The sequence below is a fragment of the Hippocampus comes genome, unplaced genomic scaffold, assembly GCF_001891065.2.
Source record: "Hippocampus comes isolate QL1 unplaced genomic scaffold, H_comes_QL1_v1.1 scaffold275, whole genome shotgun sequence".
NCBI classification, from domain to species: Eukaryota; Metazoa; Chordata; class Actinopteri; order Syngnathiformes; family Syngnathidae; genus Hippocampus; species Hippocampus comes.
In genome coordinates, this window is record NW_017804971.1 from 1330626 (window position 1) to 1352725 (window position 22100).

General features: G+C 42.3%; 2 protein-coding genes across 8 annotated transcripts in view; one reads left to right on the forward strand and one right to left on the reverse strand.

Annotated features, from left to right (window-relative positions):
* Positions 1-225: 225 nt before the first annotated feature.
* Positions 226-18538, forward strand: esrp2 (epithelial splicing regulatory protein 2). 6 transcript variants are annotated; one of them, XM_019891763.1, is made up of 16 exons: positions 226-388; positions 485-719; positions 1144-1272; positions 7739-7852; positions 8441-8555; positions 8731-8826; positions 9170-9224; positions 9555-9665; positions 9770-9902; positions 11036-11078; positions 12516-12817; positions 13126-13359; positions 13437-13635; positions 14310-14496; positions 14819-15035; positions 17746-18538. In XM_019891763.1, exons 2-16 carry the CDS (start codon positions 588-590, stop codon positions 17905-17907), a joined length of 2229 nt encoding a protein of 742 aa, XP_019747322.1. In that variant the 5' UTR covers positions 226-388; positions 485-587; the 3' UTR covers positions 17908-18538. The 6 variants fall into 6 exon arrangements, with proteins under 6 accessions (XP_019747322.1, XP_019747331.1, XP_019747351.1 ...); XM_019891772.1 differs by having other exon boundaries at positions 567-719; XM_019891792.1 differs by lacking the exon at positions 226-388 and adding an exon at positions 17074-17174 and having other exon boundaries at positions 395-719; positions 17746-17857.
* Positions 18539-20152: 1614 nt separating this feature from the next.
* Positions 20153-22100, reverse strand: part of nfatc3a (nuclear factor of activated T cells 3a) — a 53383-nt gene continuing 51435 nt past the window's right edge. For both annotated transcript variants that reach the window (XM_019891502.1, XM_019891511.1), the window contains exon 10: positions 20153-21094. In XM_019891502.1, coding sequence (XP_019747061.1) covers positions 21012-21094 — 83 coding nt within the window. In that variant the 3' untranslated portion in view covers positions 20153-21011. The remainder of the gene's footprint in view (positions 21095-22100) is intronic.

The window sequence follows — 22100 nt, forward strand, 5'->3', positions numbered from 1 at the left end:
TTTTCAGTGACAGCAGGTGTTTGTTTTTCGAGCGTGTCTCTCAGTCATTAATCCGAAACATTCCACGGGAATGCCTCATGCAGGTTTCTACCACAGCTCCTTTTTTTTTAATCAGGCTACTTCCTAGTTAAACGCCTCTGACCAATTATATAACATAATACGCCTCATTGTCCCGCCCTCACCTTTGTGAAACAGCCAATAAGAAGACACTTGTGGGACTTGTCAGGCTCAAGGGCTGAGACACACGCAGGTAACTAAGAAAAAAAAAACTGAAAAAAAAACCTCCAAGGCTAGTTATGGAGTTCATGTGAACGAAACACGGATTTCCACCCTTCTTTACTAGTCAAACCAGTATCGCTGGATAGAATTCGCTCAAGTACAGCAACAGGTAGAGTGACTGGCCGCAAACTCTTTCGTGGCTCCCTCTGAAAATAATCTCCCCTATTTTTCTCTCTCTCTCCCCTTACCTCAATTGAGTTTCCAGACCCTTTTGGTCGCTCCTCTTATCACTTGGAAAAAGGTGAACCCTTGTGTTGTTTTTAGTTTAATCTTTGCTTTAATTGTAGTTTTTACCCTTGTGGTCCCTGATGGCTTCGCACAGTGATACTCTGGTGGTGTTCTTTGGGGCAACAGCTGGTGCAAATGGGGGTAAACTGGGTTCGGATGAGAGGGAAATAATTCTCTTGGTGTGGCAAATTGTGGACCTACGTGAGAAAAAGGTACGGCCCGTTCGTTCGTCCTGTTTCTTGTACTCGAGTGTGCCTGTGTGTATTTTCATTCGGTATCGTGTCTTTAACTGTTTGACATAAATCAACACGGTGTGTGCTAATGCTATCTCTAGCTCACCTTCTGTCCAGGTGTGCAGCCCAAATGTAGCCGGCAAATGAGGGAGTGTATTTTGTTTGTTTGTGTCGTTTTATTTTGTTACTTTCTCCCAGTTTTTCTTTGGTTTTACCTATTTGGAGCAAAAACACACCTTTTTGATTTGCCATGTCAACCCAGCCCTTGACTATTAAGTTCTCCTTTGCAACCATATTGTTATTTTATTTCATAATTGTCCATTTCCTGTATGGGAGGCCGACCTGTTAATCACCTTGTCTTTTGTTACCGAGACCTGACATGCTAAAAGTTTGTTTCATTCAGGTGGGCAAGCTTCACAGATGTCTTGTCAAACCAGACACTTTGGAGCTTGCAGATCAGTGTAAAGAGGAGACGGGCCTCAGTTTGGACGACGTCGTCAATGCTGAGCCCTTGGATAAAGTTTTGCTACAGGTAAGTCCAGGAGACCCTTGAGCATCTTCATAATGACTGCTCACTCTGACAACACATCCTCAGCGGTGAGGTGCAACCTTTCAATGGACCCCAGAGTTATTTGAAAAACAGTTGTCCGTAGGTAATTGAGGTATTCCAGGGCCGATCAGTGCCATTTTATAACTTTGACTATACAAGCAGCGTTTTAAGTCACAGTGGATTTTAATGTTCCTAACTGTCATTCAAGTGTAAGCTTGAGACAAACACCGGTGACATTAAGGTGTAAAATTAATAAAACACTTAGTTCTTGAATTTATAAATATAGCTTTAAAAATGTAAACATGTTGACTTGGCAAGTGTTTGTGAGCCCTGTCAAGGAAGAATTTCTGTCACCAACTGGGACAAATATATCTAGCTAGCTTGCTAGGTTCTGTTTTTCTGGTGTGGATTTTGCATGTTCTCCCTGTGCTTGTGTCCATTTTCTCCGGGTACTCTGGCATTGTTCTACAGTATGTCATGCAAAAACACCTGTTAGGGTTAAAAGACTTAAAATTGTCTATGGTGTGAATAAGAGTATGAGGGGTTATCAACAGTATCTGTGCCCTGAGATTGCCTGGCGGCCAGACCAAGTTGTGCCCCCCCCCCCATGTTCTCCCTGTGCTTGTGTCCATTTTCTCCGGGTACTCTGGCATTGTTCTACAGTATGTCATGCAAAAACACCTGTTAGGGTTAAAAGACTTAAAATTGTCTATGGTGTGAATAAGAGTATGAGGGGTTATCAACAGTATCTGTGCCCTGAGATTGCCTGGCGGCCAGACCAAGTTGTGCCCCCCCCCCCTTTCTTACCCAAAGTTAGCTGGCATACACTCTCCAGCTCACCCACAGCTTTAATGAGGCCAAACATTTTATATTGAATAGGTAAAAGGAGACACTGTGCAAAGTAAACAAAACTTGCCTGACAGTCGTCGTTGCTTTCAGCACAGCAGGACTTGATGTGAGTGTCAAACTCTTCACCCTTGTCCGACCATTCCACAATTCCCTTCTATGTGGGTACTGTCCCGCCTCTGTTGCGTCTCTGAAGTGAACTTGGAAGCCAAAAGCTGTTGTACCAAAAGAAACAGAGGAAAGTGGCAGCTTTAGAAATAATAGGGGCAAAAAAACTGACATTAAACACATTCTTAATGTCCTGATGTAATATAAAATTGTTCAATCAATAAAAATCTTGATAACCTTGAATAACAGCCACTTTGTCATCCCTTCACTGGCTAGTTTCATATGATACATTTCCCCCAAAACTATATGATCTTGTGTTTAATTTTTCAGAAACCACACTATTAGAATTTCAGGCGCTTGTTGCACACGTTGAGTGCACAGATCTTTTTAAGCTGTAATACAAGAATTGCTAAACTCCTTGACAACATTTTTATGAGGGTGGGTTGGTGCTCTGACAGTGTGTAGAAGTTCAGGAGCTTGCATCGCCTGAGGTTGTTGGAGATTAAGAGTAGTCGCAGGTCCGGTCTTGTCTTGGCTTGATGCATGCTGTAGACATCTGGAAGGTGGGTTGTTGAGCTGCGACCGCACCTCTCTTAGCTGGAGGACAGACAGAGGAGAAGGGAGGGGACAGTGGGGAGGTCTTAAATAGTGTGTTTGAGATACAATTTGCTTATGTTGCTCCCTGTCACTATGTGTGTTTAGACAATAGTGCTTATGTTGTCAAACATGTTTCTTGACCAACCTTGCAAAAGTGTTTGTATGCACTGGGTGCTCCTTTCTCCACCCCTGCCAGTACTGTATTTCTTGAATGTCTGTCACTGAATTAATCCTGGCGCTGCTTGCTATTCTTGCACAGAGTGAAATGCATCAGGACGGTTAACGTTTCAAATAAGGCTGGTTACCTTAAGTTAGTTTGTGTGCTGAACCTTCAAATATTAACCCAAGCAATCACTTGGCTCTTTTCATTCCTTTGTGTCACCCATTAATCTCTTGCTATTTGTCCTTTCATAGCTTAACAAGAAAAACCTTTCACCAAGGGAAGACCAAATTGAATGTAATTGATAGTTTTGCTAGTCTCACTTATACAGTGATTGTGCAACTTCCTGTTAGCGGGACCCTTTGAGCAAGTGAGCCGCCACACGATCGTGATTGTGAATGTGTTCTTGTCAATTTCATTTTTTACTCAACCATGTAGCTCAGGGTTGTCAAACATACGGCCCGCGGGCCGGATCCGGCCCGCAAAGGAGTTTAATCCGGCCCGCGAGATGATTATGTAAAGCATGGTGTCAAACATACGGCCCGCGGGCCGGAACCGGCCCGCAAGGAGGTTCAATTAGGCCCGCAGGATAATTTAAAAGTGAAAAAAATGCATTAAAGACAGAATTAATATTTTTAATAAGGTGCAATTCATTGAGTATCCGCAAGGGGACACTGTTTTGATCAGAGAAGAAGACAACAGCAGCCTCAGTCCGTCACTGTGACAGACCCATGACAGCAGACGCTATCAATAGCACTCTCACATTTACACATTTAATAGCACTCTCCTTAGTTTGTAAGATTACATTTAGATTTTATATGCACGTGTAAATGGTTTAAAACTTCCTTTCTTTATGAATCTCGTTTAATCTTAAAGTGCATTACTATATTTTTCAATACCAATTACTTGTTAATGTTTGTACAATCAGTGGGATCATTTGCAATGCATATATGTGAATGATAAAAGTAAATTGCACATTTGTCGAAGGAAATGTAAGGTGCTTCATGAAATATTTTGTAAAAGATATGTTCATTAAATTTCAACATTTTCCTAATGTTCTTGTGCTTCTTTATACCAAAACAAAGGAAAGACATTGTTTTGGTTATTTATAGCAAAGTATGGTATCATTTTAATGGTCCGGCCCACTTGACATCTACCGAGGCCGTATGTGGCCCACCATGTGAAATGAGTTTGACACCCCTGATGTAGCTCATAACACAGCAACTAACGTTTGTTAGACATTTGATTCAATATTTTAGAATACGTAAGAGAACCCATCCTCCATATCTGTTGAAGATGAGTATACGGTATTTTGTTGTTTCCCCCTCCCCCCCCCTTTTATTGTGAGAAAGGGATACTTTTAATGTTTAATTTAGCCAACTGGTTTTGTTTTGCATCGTATCTCGCAGTGTTCAGTAAAAATCTAACTATTGTCAGCCATCTTCCTCCAGAATTACATTGCAGAGGTTCTTGGCACTTGCAAAAACACAGTAAACGGGGGTTCTTATGTTAACTGAGTTGTAACATGGCATGGGCAGAAAAAAATGTTGCCCCACTTAGCTGCAACTGGCACAGGTGCTGTTGATTTGGCCTCAAATATTTTGCAGTCTTACCAACTTCATGTCTATGGAACGTCAATGCTACTATTGGAACTTCAACAACATCCACACTTGGACTCGCACTCTGGGCAGCATTGTTCTACTCAACAAATTAGTTTGGCTACAGAGGACACAGAGTATTTAATTGAGTCCAACTTGTCATAAAGTGGACTCACAAGATTGTCTTTGACAGCAAGCATATGAAATGTGAAAACTTGCCCTCTTGATGCAAGTGGTAGTTATGAAATATGGCAGTTCAATCTGTATTCAGATGTCACGGCTTGTAACTATTGTCTTTTGAGAAACACGCCTGCCTGCACTGACGTGGTCTGAAGTTGGTTTCTTGTTTGGCGCATTTACAGCATGTCGCAGCCTGTGTAGTGATGCATGCACCTTATTCTTATGGTGAAACTGAATCATTACACTGCTTTTCAAAAAGTACACCAAGCTTGTTGTCAACATGGTAAAGCTTATCCTGACTCCACGGGGATTTTGAGGCGAAATCAACGGGGGAAACAGTCAAAAGTCAAACAGTACATCATCTCTGCTGGACCTTAGCCAGTCAGGACGCAGAATACAATGCAAGCAGAATAACACTGCAAAGAATACAAGAAGTCAATTAGAACACAACAGACATTGCAAGCTGTTTAAAAACAAATAATAATAATAATAATCTGCAATATAGAGAGTCTGCGAAAGCTGAACCGCAATATAGCGAAGGGACCACTGCATTCAAAAGAATTTGAAGTGTTGCAGTGTTAAACACATTTCGATGTTGAGTTTACTCTCTACATTTGCTTGTGTTCAGGCCACGTTGTTGAAAGGCTTGTGCTTTAGTGTAAACATTCATATCTCAAGTCACTTATTTACTATTGATCTATATTCAAGATTGTTATTTACAAGGGCAATGTCACAGTATACATATGACACTGTAGCTTGAAATGTATTCTTTGAAGCATTAGCAGTTTTAAGCACACAGTTGTGTTATGGATATGCACTCTACACTTGTATTGAAACCAACTTTTAAAGAATCGTGGTTCACCTAAAAATACAAAAAGTGCTAAATTCTCTTTTGCTTGTGCATATTCCCAGTTTCTTGTTAGTTTGTGACCAAAGTTTAATTTTAAAAGTAGAGACAATATGAAATGTTACTTCTTCATGGCGGTTCTTTAGTTGCCTTGAATGCTTTAGGACTTCCATGACACACCCCGACGCTCTTATCGGAGTTTGTTGCAGCCACCAGGAACACCCTTCCTCTCACTTCTGCATGAAAACACTCCACTGGAGAGGGACTTCTGATAGGACCACGTTCAAAGGCCGTTTCCTCCCCCTCATTTGTGAAAATACCTTTGAGTTGAGTGAAGCATGTTTGGAGTGAAATCTCTCTCTGTATTGTTTGAGTCGGCTTACTACTCTTCTTTCAATCTTCTTTTCTTCGCAACCCTTGTTGAGACAGGTTGGGAAAACGTGTGTAGAGTAAATCTTGTGGCTCACTGAACAGAGCTCTCGTCTGGTACACTCAGTTCTTGTGTGACGTGCTGGAATCCAGGATGGCGGCCCTTCTTTAATAATGCAGCAAAAATGCCATCAAATGGTTGTGCAATTGTTTTGTGCGACTATAAAGGCGTACATAGAATTTTCAGAAAATCTTCAAATTTCTCTGTGTACAGTCTGTTTGCCTTTGGACTTGGTTGTTCCATTGTCGAAATGTTTTCGCATTCTGTAGCGCTAGACTCATGGGATGTTATCCTCGTGTGTCTCTTGCAATCTGATGATAGTCTTGAACACATTCACTCAGGTTGAATGAAAAAATCAGGGTGTGTCGGTGCTGCTCGAGAACTTGCATCTGCCAGCCAGCTTAATAATTTGGCAAGCCTTGCCTGGATATGCGGAAGTCTTTGTCTCGATGTCACTTGGTGTGAAACTCTTGTCACTTATGCTCGCTCATTAACTAATAATGTTTTTACATGCGACATATGTGTCCCTTGTATTTTGCCAGTGTAAAATCTGTGGTTGGTGACAACCAGATAGTGGGAACCCAAGGTCATGCTGAGTCAACCTTTGCACTCCATGTTGTGGCTAACTCGGCTCATGAAAGCAAACTAAAAGAAACACTCATTGAATTTTTTTGGGCAACTATATGGTGACGTATCATAAGTGAAACTATTATTATTTTTTTTTAATATTGCTTGCAGAGTTTGTTAGCTGCTTGGCATTGCCTTGCGGTTACACTGAGAAACGAGCCCAAACATGCACCTGTAACACTCGCTGCTTGATTATCAGTCATATGTAGCCTGCGGCCATGTGGCACACCTGCCTGTCAGCCAATTTCACTGCTTCTAATTTATGTTGTCATCTGTGGCAGTTGTAGGGATTCATGGGGGTCAAATTTCCCTCAGTGCCCTTGGCCAGCGTTTCACAAACTTTGTCATCTTTAGTTAAGAATTGGGAATTTGGAAATGAGACAGGTGCACCTGCAACACACGTTAAAAAATGTGTGTAAGATTGTCGTGTGAGTTAGCTTTATATGGCCTCTAAAAGGGTCGCCAAAATATTAGAAACAGCTATTGATATAATGGAGGATGTTATATCTTTCATGTTGGGACTAGTAAATAGCATCAGCTTGACACAACTGTGTGAGTGTGTGTGTGTGTGTGAGAGAGAGAGTTTAAATAAAACAAATGCACATGTGCGGGATGCTGGTGTTAAGGGTGTTAGCATCACTCGAACAAGGCGAGTTAGACCTGTATGGCCTCTTGGCAAATGTAATCGCTCCCCTCCCACACTCGACAAACATTAAAACCTGTCAGACGAGCCTTGTTTGCGACGACAAACGCACGCAATCCAAACATCAAACATAGCACCACCTTCACTTGTCTGCCATTCAATCCTATTTAATTCTCACTTTTGTTTTCGTCACTGCTGTTTGCGCAGCGGTTGAATTGTACTCAAACCCTGAAATAAAAAGTCAACCAATTACCACTAGATACAGTATCTACCTTGCTCAAGTGCACAATCTGATGAGATCCTTGAATGCAAATGATTTATATTAAAAAAAAAACAAAATATTGACAGTGACAACAAGCAATGCCTGAACATTCCGTGAGAAACGTTTTTTGTCCCTGCTTGGTTTTTGCAGTTCCAGCAGTCCGTGACATCGGAATTGAAGTGTCTCGACAGGAGCTCTTACACGCTTTGTGTCAACAGTCCCCTTGTCATACGACAGGTTCTTCACCCTGAGGCTTCTAAAAAGGTAAATCGGTTTCCACACTGTAGAAAATGTCATCAGCTTTTTTACTTTGTCTCTTTACTGGGTTATGAAGTACAAACAAGAGACAAGTGCTGGAAAGATTTGTGACCTGATCGTTTTTCCAGATAAAGTACCCTGGATGAATGTGAATTAAATGATAGGAGTTCCCCCACACTCCCTTTTGTTTTTTTCTTTGTATCCTAGTAGCAAATGATCCACAGCATTTAACTGGACCTCAGGCGTAAATGATAAATATACGAGTTTGATTTAGTGTATTGTAAAATTGTGTTTCTAAAACATTACTATAGGGGTGTGATGTTATGTAAAATTGCTTTTGTGACACTCACTCCTTTGCTGAATACCGAACAAAAGTATTTTTTTTTTTTTTTTTAGCATCAGAGCCTTGTCGCCCTGCTTTGAAGCAGGGTAAAACATTATACAAAATTGTAACAATTCTGACTCAAGATATTTTATTTCATATTAGTATGAAATATTCCTGTTCCTATCATCATGTACTCATTGGGCTCCTGTTGTTTCGTATTACATACTGTCTCATGCCTGAGCATATCCTTGTGGTATCTTGCTTCACAGAATCTCGTCCTTCCCGAGTGTTTCTTCTCATTTGTGGACTTGAGAAAAGAGTTTGAGAAATGCTGCCCCAACACCGGCCCTGCAAACAAACTGGAGATTGCTTCCATGTTAGAACGTATCTTTTTTTCTTCCCCCCCTCCCCGGTAACATAAATAACAAATAGGGCACATTTTTAATTCTCTAACAAATGTTTGTTCTTGTGCTGGGTTTGTTTGGTTGTTTTTGAGTTCTCCGAGTTAAATTAAAGCAAAGGAAATCCGTAGTATGTCTTTCTTTAACTGGGCGTGCAGATGTGGGTCTCGCTGCAGTTTCAGAGCAGCTGATGGGAGTGAGGGAAGTGAGGAGCATGGTGCAGCTGATCCTCCGCATCCTGGCTGAGCCTTACAGTTAGTATCCATCATTCTTGGTATCATCATTAGTCATTTTGAGATTAGTTTTTTTTCCCCTCTGTTGTTCCACAAGCACCCATCCATACATTTGCAGAGCGGCACCTCTGCTATGTGAACATAATTGAAGTGCCATTTGCTGTTAACCCACTTTGGCTACCTTATTGGTCGGGTCCATGTGTACCGTAATTGTCACTTTTGGCGCACAACCTGTTTTGCTTGTTTTAGCAGAACTAGCCGGACCTGAATGTCAACAGGAAGAATGTACACGTGTTTGTTGAGCAGTAAACTTGAGCTCTGTGTTGTCTTTTTGATAGATTTTCTTCATTTCTTCTCCATTTAGATCACAATTTTTCCCTTGTGGAGACGGTGAAGTACAAATTTGATTCTGGCACATGGTAAGTCTTTGGACAAACAGACATCTTGTTCCTGTGGGGCATACATTCTCCAACGAACCACAGATTTTATGGTTGGGGAATATTAATTCAGTGGGACCTCACACTTGAATAATAGCAGGAGCCTGGCCCTTAACTGAGTTGTGTAGACATTCAGCCTTCTTTTTTTTTTTTTGTGTAGTATTTGGACAATTGATTGAATAGGAAATTTAGCCATGCATTTGAATACTTGGATGCAAGTCATTTGTTTTCAATAAATGTAATGAATGTCAATGAGCCTGCTTTGTTGAACACTTACTAGCTGTAAAGTTCCAGTGCTGTGTTTTCCTACAGCAGTAAGACGGAGCCAGTGGACAACGAGACCATAATCAGAGCGCGAGGACTTCCATGGCAGTCTTCGGATCAAGACATTGCTCGCTTCTTCAAAGGCCTCAATATAGCCAAGTAAGTTAGCCTCTATGGATTTGAAAATGGATTCTACGTTAAGTTGAATGTGTATGACTTTTGTAGCGGGGTCAACCGTTTTGAAAGAAAATGATGTGTTTCAGAGGGGGCGTGGCCTTATGCCTCAATGCTCAGGGCAGGAGGAATGGCGAGGCCTTGGTTCGCTTCGTCAACTCGGAACACAGAGACCTGGCACTGGAGCGCCACAAGCACCACATGGGGAGCCGCTACATCGAGGTCAGCCTGAACGTGTATTCCACTGGACTTGTCATAGTGATATGTACCGCAACTTTGTGTTTGTCTCGGGTTCTTTATTCAGTCATGTGAGGCTGTGAAATATCTTGTGTCAAAAAATAAACAAGCCTTAAGCTCTGCTACAGGGCTGCATCACTGTGTAAAGTGAGACTTTAACACTGTCTTGTCTTGGTGGAGGCTTTTAATAAGTTCCTCTTAGCTTGATGGGAGTTGAAGCTCTACCTTCAGGGTAGATTTTGAGACGAAGGTGCTCAGTCAGCCTGTCTGCACCCAACAACTCAATAAGACACTTTTAAGTTTTGTTTTGCTAGTGTCTGTTACACATCTGACAAAGAGGTACTTTCGGGGTGCAAGAAAAGTTATCCTTGACATAATATACAAAACGCCAGGCAGAAAATGGAGATTAGATACTTGAATTTGGGTGGCATGTTCCTGGAAGAGTGACATGCCACATAAGTGTAAAAAGAAGATAAATACCATTAATAGCAAAATCTCAAAATGTTCCCAAAATTGTGCTCACATTCCAAAGTTGGACTACCAGGGCCGTGTTTGGCTTTAGAGGTTCCACTATATATGAAAACAAGTCAATCATTGATGCATTTAGAATTTGGATGATCTCACAACTGTGCTTGTAGTGGTTCCTGCATTGTGTTGTCTCACATGTGCTGTCTTAGGGCCCCTATAGTAGCATTCTAATAGGTTAGCTTGGCCCTCTGTTGAAAAAGAGGCACATACAGGGGTTTTGTGCTGCGGATGTTGGTAGCTTGGTTCGTTTTCTACTCTGTCATTAAAAGCAGTTTTGCTGGCTGTCCTCTGGAAGCCAGGCTCACTATTGAACTCTGATTGGTTCGCACTACATTTGAGCTGTGAAGAGAGGTGATGCGTTGGAGTTATCTCGTTCTTTCTCTGCCTGTTAGGACTTGTGGTGTAATAAATATTCCTGGAGGGACCCCACAGATTGTCTCCACCTTAAGGGATAACAATATCCATGTATATAAAATACCTACCGTATACGCGTTGTCTTTGAACCATGATAAAACCTCTCCGATTTATACTGACAATGTTCAGTCTTCCAGTTTTCATGCTAAATTTACATTTCCTCCTTGTTGTTTCAGGTCTACAAGGCCACAGGAGAGGAATTCCTCAAGATTGCTGGAGGTGAGATTTTAAGTTTTCTCCGTTCTGCACTGTGAGCATGAGGAGTCATTGTGAAAAGCTTTTTGTTTTGGCCTCCTATTTGTTCGTTTATTGAAAAGGTTTTAAATGTGAACACACACACATCTCTAAAAGAGCAATTCTTAATGGCTGTAAAGGAAGGTTTCTTCTTTTGCTCTCTCCTGTTACCTGTGTGCCTGTCTCATCCCAGTGATCTCCAGCCGCTTATCTTGGACTCATAAAAGATGCTTTGTCAAGAGCTAAACCCCCCCACACCCCAACCCACACTCATCCCTCTAGCCCACCCCTCACAGACTAGACAGAAATTGTACCCTCACCTGTTCTGCTCAACCTCAAAGTCCACACTCCCCTAAGGGGGGGCCAGGCTGACAACCGCTGCAAAGTGCAGTCCAGTGCTGATACAATGGGGGTGTGAGGAGACAAAGCCGGGGCCGAGGGCCTCCGGTGCACAGGGTAGCAGTCACACAACACAGATAACTCAGAAAGAAATTCACACTGGACTTTAATCAGAATGAGCTCAGATCGATGCAGATTGACACACGTTGGCCTTTAAGTAAATAGTTCAAGCACACATGATCATCTCTGGAAGGAAATATCTTTGATACCCTTGGAAATCTCACAGGTGTGGGTGGTATGCAATTATGACCTTACATACAGTATTAACATCATTGCTGCGTGCAAATATGCGTGATCGAAAGATGACACGATTGATAGCTGCTTTGGTCTGGTGGATTCACGCTTCGGAGTAACAGCTAAACTGTTATATACATATGGGGCGGGGGGGGATCTCACACTGAAAAAAAAAGCGCAACATTGTGTTTCTGTGCCTCGGTGACAAAGAAATGGGATTGACCAGTCATTTAATTGTCATGTGCTCCTATTGGCTCAGCGGCACAAATATCATTGTCTATATAGTTCACAATGCTGTGTCCGGCTGAAGTAATGTTTTTGGGTTGTTTTTTTTTTTTTTGTTTGTTTTTCGATGGAGATGTTGGAAAAATATTTGCTGGTAAAACTGATTTATGGGAGTGATTCTCACGGCAGTATTTCTGGTTAGTACATAGTTTTGTCCATATGACTAATAATCAGACCAGGTTTTATCTTAATTTGTGTGGGTGAGTTTTCTGTAGAACACAAAATACTATTAAAGCAATTGCATGTACCGGTAAATGTCTCGTCTATGCATTGCGAATTAGTTTAGGTCATTTATTTTTATATACACACACACACACACACGCACACACAAAAACTACTGTTGCAGTACTATTCTTGAAGTGCAAAACCGGACAACCAAAGCAGAGGCAATTGGAGCCAAGTATAGCTGAGCTCATTCTCATTCAGATGGTGAATCTGATAGCTCAGTCTGGGTGCGTCCCCATTTCTTGTTTTTTTTTAAATAAAATCTCCTTCTGACACCAGGCACGTCTAACGAGGTGACACAGTTCCTGTCCAAAGAGAACCAAGTGATCATCCGCATGCGGGGTCTGCCGTTCACCGCCACACCACAGGAAGTCCTGGACTTCCTTGGTCCGGAGAGCCCGGTCACAGACGGTGCAGAGGGACTGCTGTTTGTGAAATACCCAGACGGAAGACCCACCGGTGATGCCTTTGTGCTTTTCTCCTGTGACGAGTACGCCCAGAATGCCATGAAGAAGCACAGGCAGATCCTGGGCAAGCGCTATATTGAGCTCTTTCGCAGCACCGCTGCTGAGGTGCAACAGGTCAGTTGGGACAATCGAAACATGGCCAACATGACTGATTTATTTTTCTTCGGTAGATCCAAATTTCGTCACGGAACACATTCAACTGGTCAGTCGAGGTACCGCTGTAACCTACAGAAATAGAAAGACCGAGTTCCTATTACGCTAAACATTTTTTGTAAGGGCTGATTTCAGCAAATTACCCCCCCCCCCAAAAAAAAACTTACTTGCAAGATGGCAACGACACTCCAGTTGTGCTTTTCTGTTGTTTCGATTGCTTGCTACCTCACCTCGTGCCAACTTTTGTTCTTTACTTTTGTGCTTGTTAGGTTCTGACTCGCTACCTGTCCACCCCTCTAATATCGACACTGCCTGCTTCACCTATCGTCCCCGTCCCCGTCCTCGCCACGCCGCCCTTCCTCCCGACAGCTAGCAGCAGTCGTGACTGCGTCCGCCTGCGTGGCCTGCCTTACACGGCCGGCATCGAAGACATCCTGGAGTTCATGGGCGAGCACACCGCTGACATCAAACCCCACGGAGTCCACATGGTCCTCAACCAGCAGGTGGGACCACGGCTAGACCTTGTGATCATTCGCCCAAAACTTCAAAACAAAGCTAATTGCCTTGGTTCCCTTTTCAGGGGCGGCCCTCGGGCGATGCCTTCATCCAGATGAAGTCCCCGGACAAAGCTTTTATGGTGTCCCAGAAGTGCCACAAGAAGACCATGAAGGACCGCTACGTGGAGGTCTTCCAGTGCTCCACAGAGGAGATGAGCATCGTACTGATGGGGGGAACCTTGAACCGCAGCGGCCTTTCTCCACCACCTTGCAAACTCCCCTGTAAGTCGAGTTGATTGAGCACTTGATGACAAATTCAAACTGTTGAGTACAGCATGTCAGTCTCCTTTACAACAGAAACCATTTGGGCATATATGATGTGGTGTGTGTGTGTGTGTGTGTGTGTGTGTGTGTGTGTGTGTGTGTGTGTGTGTATATATATATATATATATACACACACACACACACACAGTATTTTTTTGTGTTCATTTCTGCGACAATGAGAATGAATGGGTCTGAAGAGAGGATGCCACTTTTGACTGCATGCAGGGAACCTGCACTTCGCCCTTTGCGCTCTCCCTTCTATCGGTAGAGATTAGATTGGTAGCCAATTTTTTTTCGTTTCCGGACAGTCTCTCTCTCGCTCTTAAAAAGTTCTTTTAGCGTCTTTTTTTTTTTCTTGTGTTCCCTGCTTAGGTACCCACAGCCTCAGACTTGATGGAGGCTATTTGTCTGTAAATATGCCCATGCTGCCATTTAGCTTTGTTTATTTTGTGACAATGACAGCCTGAAGAACGAAGTGAACTTTAATAAAATACCAGGCATGCACAAAGTGGTGGATGTCCCCGTTTTGAAAGTGAAATGAGCATTTATTAAGTTTATCACTAAAAACATACTTTATGGTTGCTGACGGTTTAATGTGCTCTGTAACGTATGTTTGTCCCCCTCTCTTTGAGGTTTATCCCCCCCAACAGCCTACGCCTTTCCCACACCACCCACCATCTTGTCAGAGGCTGCCCTCTACCAGCCCCCTCTACTGGCCGCTCCCAGACCTCATCAGGCCACACATAGCCCCGCCTTGGCCTACTACCCCCCTCAACCTCACCTGTACATGAACATGAACTACACAGCTTACTATCCCAGGTATGCCCGTCACCTGTTAGCGCAATTATGACTCCAATTTCTTGGTGGACTGTTGTGGTTAAACTAAATTAACAGATACATTTCTTACTTTGTATGAATTTGAATAAGAACAAGCCTTATTTTTCCGTAATTTAATTTCACCAACGCAAGTGTTTTTATCACTTCGTTATGTCAAAAATGTCATAGTTACCTTTGCCTAATATTTTAATTTTACTTGATGGACAAGAATGACACATGTTGGACGTTACGTCCGTCACAACCATTTAAATAAAAAGCAAAATACTTTTGACAATACCCATCACCTGTCTGGTTCCCTCCACAGCCCCCCAGTGTCTCCTTCCACAGTGAGCTACTTCGCAGCCCCGCCTTCAGTGGCGGCAGCGGTGGCGGCCCAACCTCACCATGCGGCCGCCGCTGCTGCTGCGGCAGCGGCTGCCTCGTCTCCGGTGCTCCCCCAACCCGGAGCTCTGGTGCGGATGCAGGGCCTTCCCTACAACACCGGCGTCAAGGACATCCTCAGCTTTTTCCAGGGATATCAGGTCAGTACCTGCCGCGACCACATGGAGCCGCACATGTTCATTGAAGAGATGTGAGGGTTTTATTCCCAAATTGTTTCCATGCTGAGACTGATGTGAACGGTGGCCACACGCCTTATTTGCTGTGTCACTGCACTCTTCATTTCAAGTCCCTCTTTTCCTCCCCTAATCCTTTGCTGCCAGGCCAAATGAGGTTGGAACTCTGAGGTTTGACTTGACGCGAGCAGCTAGAGAGCGTGGCTGGAGTTTAGGTGGAGGGTTTGTTTGTTTGTTGTTCCAGCTTATTTCCTTTGGTCTCTTTGCTTCTGACTGTCAGCGACTAGGAATGTGCATCATGAATTGATTTATGGATTTAAATGGTTAATTGACTGAATTATTTTTCCATTTGTAAATACAGTTGACACCTGGATTGAGACAGGGCTAGCCCAAATATAGCCAACATTTGCGGATAATTGATGGCCGTAGAAATGCACTGGGGGTTCCCAAAAGAGTTTAAAAAAAAAAAAAAAACACGGAGAAACATTCACTATGAGGGGAAACATTTTCCATGGCGGGCAATGGGGATAAAAATCCCCCCAAACAAAAAATTAAGAAATTAAGATTATTGAAAAAAAAAAATCCCATAATATGCAAATTTACATGTGTTGAACCACAGGCATGGGTGGGGCCCACTGTAATACAAAAAATATAAGTAAGGTAGAAAAATTACGAGAATTAAATTCATGGTAAATGTTAAAATTAAACTATGAACAAAGTAATTTTCACATTTACATATTTTATGCATTTTAAACTTTATCTGCAAATGAACTGACCGATCTGGCCATTTCAAAAAATGTAACCCTCCAGCACCAAATTTTGCAGCCTGAACATCTAAATCTGCTCCTAAAAAGAAGAAAAAAAAACAGCAGCTTGACAGTGTGTCACACAGGTGCATGTCACCTTGAACCAAATTGACAATTTTTGATCTGGCAAACATCAGTGTGATGCCATTGGTTGTGACAGTTGACTGGTATACTGAATTTTGAACAACCGTGTGCGAATGGTTGCAAACCCCCTTTTCACACATCATACAAAACTAGTTTTAGCTCAAAATGTCTCAAAACCCACTTGCTTCTTTTTCCTCTCTCTCTCTCTCGCTTAAAGACGCAGAAGTGGAAAGTTCATTTTTGTTTTGTTTTTCACATGCTCATCACTGCTGCATCCTGCATCCATTACAGCGGTGTCTTGACTTACAAATGTAATCTGTTCCATGATCACATTCAAATCCTCTCTCTCCAATGAAATGAAAGGAAATGCCAACCCCACAGAAACACCCTCAAAAATTCATGTTTGTTTTACCATAAAAATACAGTCATAACAAGACTGTAATCACATTGATTGTAAAGAATTAAACTGTCATGGTTTACGTCGTAGTCCTTTTGGTGTGCGTGCCTTGACCACCAGGGGGCAGTACGATACTGCCGTTCATAAAAAGTGACTCAGTAATATAACTAGTCGTAACTGCTTAAAAAAAAAAAAACTGACAGCATCACCAGCTGTCAACACCGAATATTGTGTTGTTGCACTGAACCGAGTCTATTTGCATTAAGTGAGATACTTGGGGTTGTAGTTCTTGCGGGCAAGTTGGTAACTACTGCCATCACTTTTTGAATATGATAAATTTCATATACCTCCTAATGTGCCTTCACGGAGAACCGCTGGCTTTTTAACGTCAATGCGACTTGGATTTGTCCATCTGTGACATTTTCTGTTGACCTTAAGCTAGCAGACTTTCGTTATTTATTTATTTTTTACTTCAATGGTGAATGGCAATAAACACTTGGACGCAAACACCTGGTTTTTGAAGAACTGCTCACTATCACTCCAACTCTTAAGTTGGGTCACTTGTAAGTCAAGGTACGATCGCATTTACATTGTATGCTTCATTTGGGTGTTGTCCTGCAGTGTGAGGGTCTCCAAGAACATCGTCCTTCTTATTGTGTTTCTTGGTGTGTGTGTGTAACATTGGATATAACCGTGTTGGTTATTATGCTATGTGTAGTATGCCCCCGAGGAGTACGGCAGCATGGTTCAGATGAGCGAACAGGCCAGGAGTCTGATTCAGCCCAAAGAATGGCTCTGCCTGTAGGGGCTGACCCCAAGGTAAGCGGCTCAGGGCCCCGCCGCCAACCCCCCACTGACCGGGATGCAGACGCCACGTTGCTTCGTTCTTCCTGCTGTCTGAGTTGGCTTGTCGGCCTGCATGTTCCCCAAAATGAATCCCCGCTTCCCTCTTTTTGAGAGGAGTTCTGAGTGTTAATTGCTGAACGGGCGAATAAGATGAAGAAAACTTCCATTCAATGCGCTGCATGCCGAAAGCGCCCCATGCTGGCCTGTTGAAAGAATGCACCTTGTAACTGCTCGAAATGCAGTTTGCAGTTGCAGCAGTTTGTGTCCTGTCACGTCTCCAGCTTCTTCTTTTCTCCTTTTGCTGGCTAACCAAACTAATCAGATGTGAGCTGTGGTCTTCTGGGATCAAAATGACCTCCTTTTAACCTTGCCATCACCTCCCTCCCGCTGACAGCAGTGTGATCTCGTTCTCCCTTCACTCGCCGACGCCCCCTGGTGTTTGGCACGTTAAAGCCCACCGGCAAGGCACAAGCAGGCTTTTTTTTTTTTTCCATTTCTTTTTTATTTTATTTTTATTTTTTTATTTATTTATGTCGCCGCGCAGCTCCAGCCGGACGCCGTCCTCATCCTGTACAACTTCAGCGGCCAGTGCAGCGGCGAGGCCTTAGTCACCTTCCCCAGCGAGGAGGCGGCGTGCCGGGCCGTGGCCGAGCGCTCCAGTCACGTCTTCTACGGCCAGCAGATCCATTTGGCCTTCTGCAACTGACTGGCTGACTCCAAATGCTTTCTGGCCAGCGCGTGTACATGGCTGCTTCCTTCCTACCAAATCATTTGTCCGCACTTGAACCTTTATTTTGGTTTTTTTTTTTTTGTTTTTTTTTTTGTTTTTTTTTTGTCCAAATCAATCATTGTTTTGTACCAACTTGAGGACATATATTAGCAAAAGCCATAAATTTACTCAAGTGGAAGGAGAAAGGAATTTTGAACGCATGCTTCTCTGTGATTGGATACATTTGACCTCACCTCCAGATGTTGGTTTGTTGGTCAACAAACATGCGATGAACCAACTTTTGCTTTTCCTTTGGACTCTACGACTCAAATGAAAACGTTAAGGACAGCAAGGCAACTTTTTGACTTCTTGTGACCAAACTACTGACGGGTATATCTATTTTTTTTTAAATCCCCCTTCCTCCCCAAAATGTGCCTCGATTACCCAGAGAGTAACACTGGCGCTCCTATTGTTAAACCTCCAATAGTCAAGAATATGTATAAATATACACACACACACACACACACATATATTTTTTGTTTCATTTTTTTGTTTGTCAACTTTGATGTCATATATATTAGAATTGTGAATAAGAATGTAAACGATAAAACCTGTTATTGATGATTGAGTGGGTGTGTGCTTTTTTTTGTGTGTAGGCCGTTTTGTGGCAGGCTGAGATAATCTGAAACGTTCTTCTTTGTGGTAATTTTCTTTCAGCATTTGGCTTGCAACCAGTCCAGGGTGTAAATCACACCGGATAGACTTAATTGAACCGGTTTTTCTCTTAGGGCGGGTGCTACAGAAAATGGATCATCTGAATTTAAATTGCATTTTTCGTGTGTGTGTGTGTGTGTGTGGGGGGGGGGTTAAATACATAAATAGTCGTTTTATGTTTTTTTTCACAATTGTTTTTTCAATTCACAATGGGCAAAATTTAATTTAAAAGTGAATTTATGAAATTGCCCATGTGAACTATATCAAGCTCATTTATTGGTAGCATTTGAATGAATTATTTTTGCCCCCCCCCATGCATAAAAGCAACACGGGACGTTCACATGCATTGTCACTCCTCCCATGTGACGTGACTCAGCCATTCAAATTGTTACACGGTATTTTGAAAAATATAAGTAGAGAGGAAGTCAGCGAAAGCAAAAGACAAGGCTCACTTTTTTTTTTGTCGTTTTATTGATAGTCACTACTTTGAAAACCTAAAGCATGTTGCAAGTTATTCCCTTTGAATAATTTCCAAAAGCACTGCAGTCTTTAAAATTACAAAAAAAAAAAAGAAAAATCCTTTAACATACAAAATATACAACAGTTGACAATACAAGGCTTGGTAAACATCAGCTAAACCTGCATTTCCCTTTTTTAATTTCTGTACAAAATAGTATACAGATGGGTAACACATAAAAGGGAAAAAAAAAGCTGCAAAGACTGTCAACGTTATCATATATGTGTCGTCCTTTTTATTTGTCATATATATCACGTTTAACACTCATACAGTACATGTCCCCAACCTTTTTCTTTTTGTTTAGGAATGACATCCATTTGAAAAAAGTATCAAAAATAGAGTTGAGTACAGTTTTTTTTTTTTTTTTTTTTTGTCAAGTGGGAACACTCTGTATTGTTCGCTCTTTGGTTGTGGCCAAGGACGACGTTTCTTGATTTGAAGCTTTACAAACAACCAACAAAAACGCTTTGTCCCGCCCCCTGGAAAAAAACTAACAATCGAACAGCACACACACTGACATAAATGAGTTAAGGCATCCTAAAAAAATTCTCATTCTGCTGCTATGAAGTTAAAGTAACTTCTTTGTCATATTTATTTTAACGTTGCATAGCCTTAGACACACGTGTGCTTGAAAATAGGAGTTTTCTTGACTACATTTGGGATAAACTCTCACTCTCTCTCTCTCTCTCTCTCTCTCTCTCTCTCTCTCTTTCTCTCTCGCTCTCTCTCACACACTCACACGCAATTGGGGCCATGGCTGTCTTCAGGTCTAGATCAGGGGTGGGTTTCCTCAGTTGTCATGAAGTCTTTCAAGGGCCATAGTAAATTTCTGAAGAGAAAAACTGACGTTGAATCGTTTGCTGCAGTGGGTCGTACATGTCCGACGTGCCACGCGTAGCCCACCCCTGCTCTACCGGCTTCATATTTCGGGTTTGAGAAGGCTTATTCGGCTGAAGGTGAATGCATAGACTCATTGTTATCATCATAAGGCCGACGGGGAAAAAAATTGTCCAATTCGAGCGTTATTGCTGCGGTTATTTTCGTTTTGTGTAAATATGCCACATCCAGATGTTGGACAACATTTTGTGGACTATATTGTTTTGTTTTGTTTTGTTTTTTTTTTTTTTATAGAAAATATTGAGACTCAATTTGTCTTCTTGAAAACAAGGCACACAGGGGAGACTTTTAATTGATTTTTTAAAAATTATTGCACAGAGTAGATGATCTTATATTTTCGTAAATAAAATGGTATCTTCGTAGATTTCAGTTTATTTGGTTAGAAAGGGAACTTTGCTGCCATTCAATTCTGCTACACAGGTAATAATAATAACAACGAATAATACAGTGAACCCCGCTTAATCACGGGTTGGAGTTTGCCTTTTTTTCTTTTTTAACTATTTGATATTTTTGTGCTCAGGCCAGAGCCACGTCTCACTTAAAGACGTTGCTTTTGCTCCATCTGGTGGCATCCTGGTGCCAAGCTACTATGTTGAAGTGAGGGGTGGAGCTTTATTGAGCTGGGTCATTGCTTATCTAACAGAAAATGTGATTTGCTGCCATCTTATGGCATCTATATTTCTATAATAAGAAGAATAAAACAATAAATTGTAAGGCAGTTACATGTATAGACAGCAGGGGACGTGAGTGATCAGAGAAGTACAGGTGCTTGACAGTTGCGGAATGTTGAGCTTCTCCTCACTGGGATCATAAATGCTTTGATCATTTCAAAAAGGGTGATTTCGTGAAAAAAAAAAAATCACCCACATTGATGCTCTTGATGTGTGTATACAGTATATCGAGCTTTCCTGACAGGTGTTGCATTGTGGGAGTTGAAGTACCCTGGTGTTCTGGTTGCCGTCTGGCCATTTAGCTACGACTGTGCGCCGTGGGCTGCTCGGGCGGGGCCACGGCCACTGGGGGACTGCGACATGTCTCGGCCGATGATCTCGTTCACTGCGGAAAAGAAAGGAAAAAAAATTCTGACATGTTTTTATAATGAGAAAAATAGCAAATTACAACATTGTACACTATAAATCTCGAGGTAACAGGTCGTTGTGAGTGCATGACAAATTGACACCTGGTCAGTCACGCCTTCTCTGATCGGTTGTTTTTCCTCAGGCGTGGTGGTTAATTGCAAATCAAATTAGACACAAGGTGGAGATCGATACCATTTTACCCATGTTCTACTGTTATACTGACAATTTTAACGCGTTATTTTAAATTGCAACGTTGCCCTTTGAGTAGCATTGAGTGCCTTATTACATGCAGTACAGGTACGTGACCAGCAGAGGGAAGAGCATTGAGAACCACACTTGGTGCATGCCAGGAAATGCCACACGACAGGGGGTCCACAAACTTTGGAGATTTTACGTTTACCAGAACTTTCTGACTTCTTTTTCTGGGGTAAACTAAAAGAGAACGTGAACTCGATGAAGAACTTGGGGCCAATTTCCAAAGACAACTGCTGAAGTACAGGTGGTGTCGGGTTTTTTTTTCCCCTGCCCATTTTCTGAAATTAGGGTTTCTTGAAATTGGTTACTCCAAATCCCCCATACCATATTTGCATGCACGTCTAAGTCGAGCGTTTAACTCGTTCCCGTGCGGTGACACGTCGGCGTCGAGGCCGGACGGACTGGTTCGGTGCGAGAAGACGACTCGGGCCTGTCTGTCGGCTGGTGAGGGAAGCACACATTCTTTTGGCCTTCTTTCGCGCTGATGTCATGTTCTAAACAAATGCAGCAAAACAACACCGCGCGTGCCTCTACTCATTCAAAGCAAAATCATTTCTTAGAGCCATTGAGCAATCCTGGGGGGGGTTGGCGGGTAGGAAGCATGGATAGAATTAAGTACATCGATGGTACTCTTACTCGAAATTTTTTTAATCATTCTACCATTATGTACGTATATTATATGTCAAAATAGAGAGCAGTACAAGAAAAAAATGAAATATGTTGTAGGA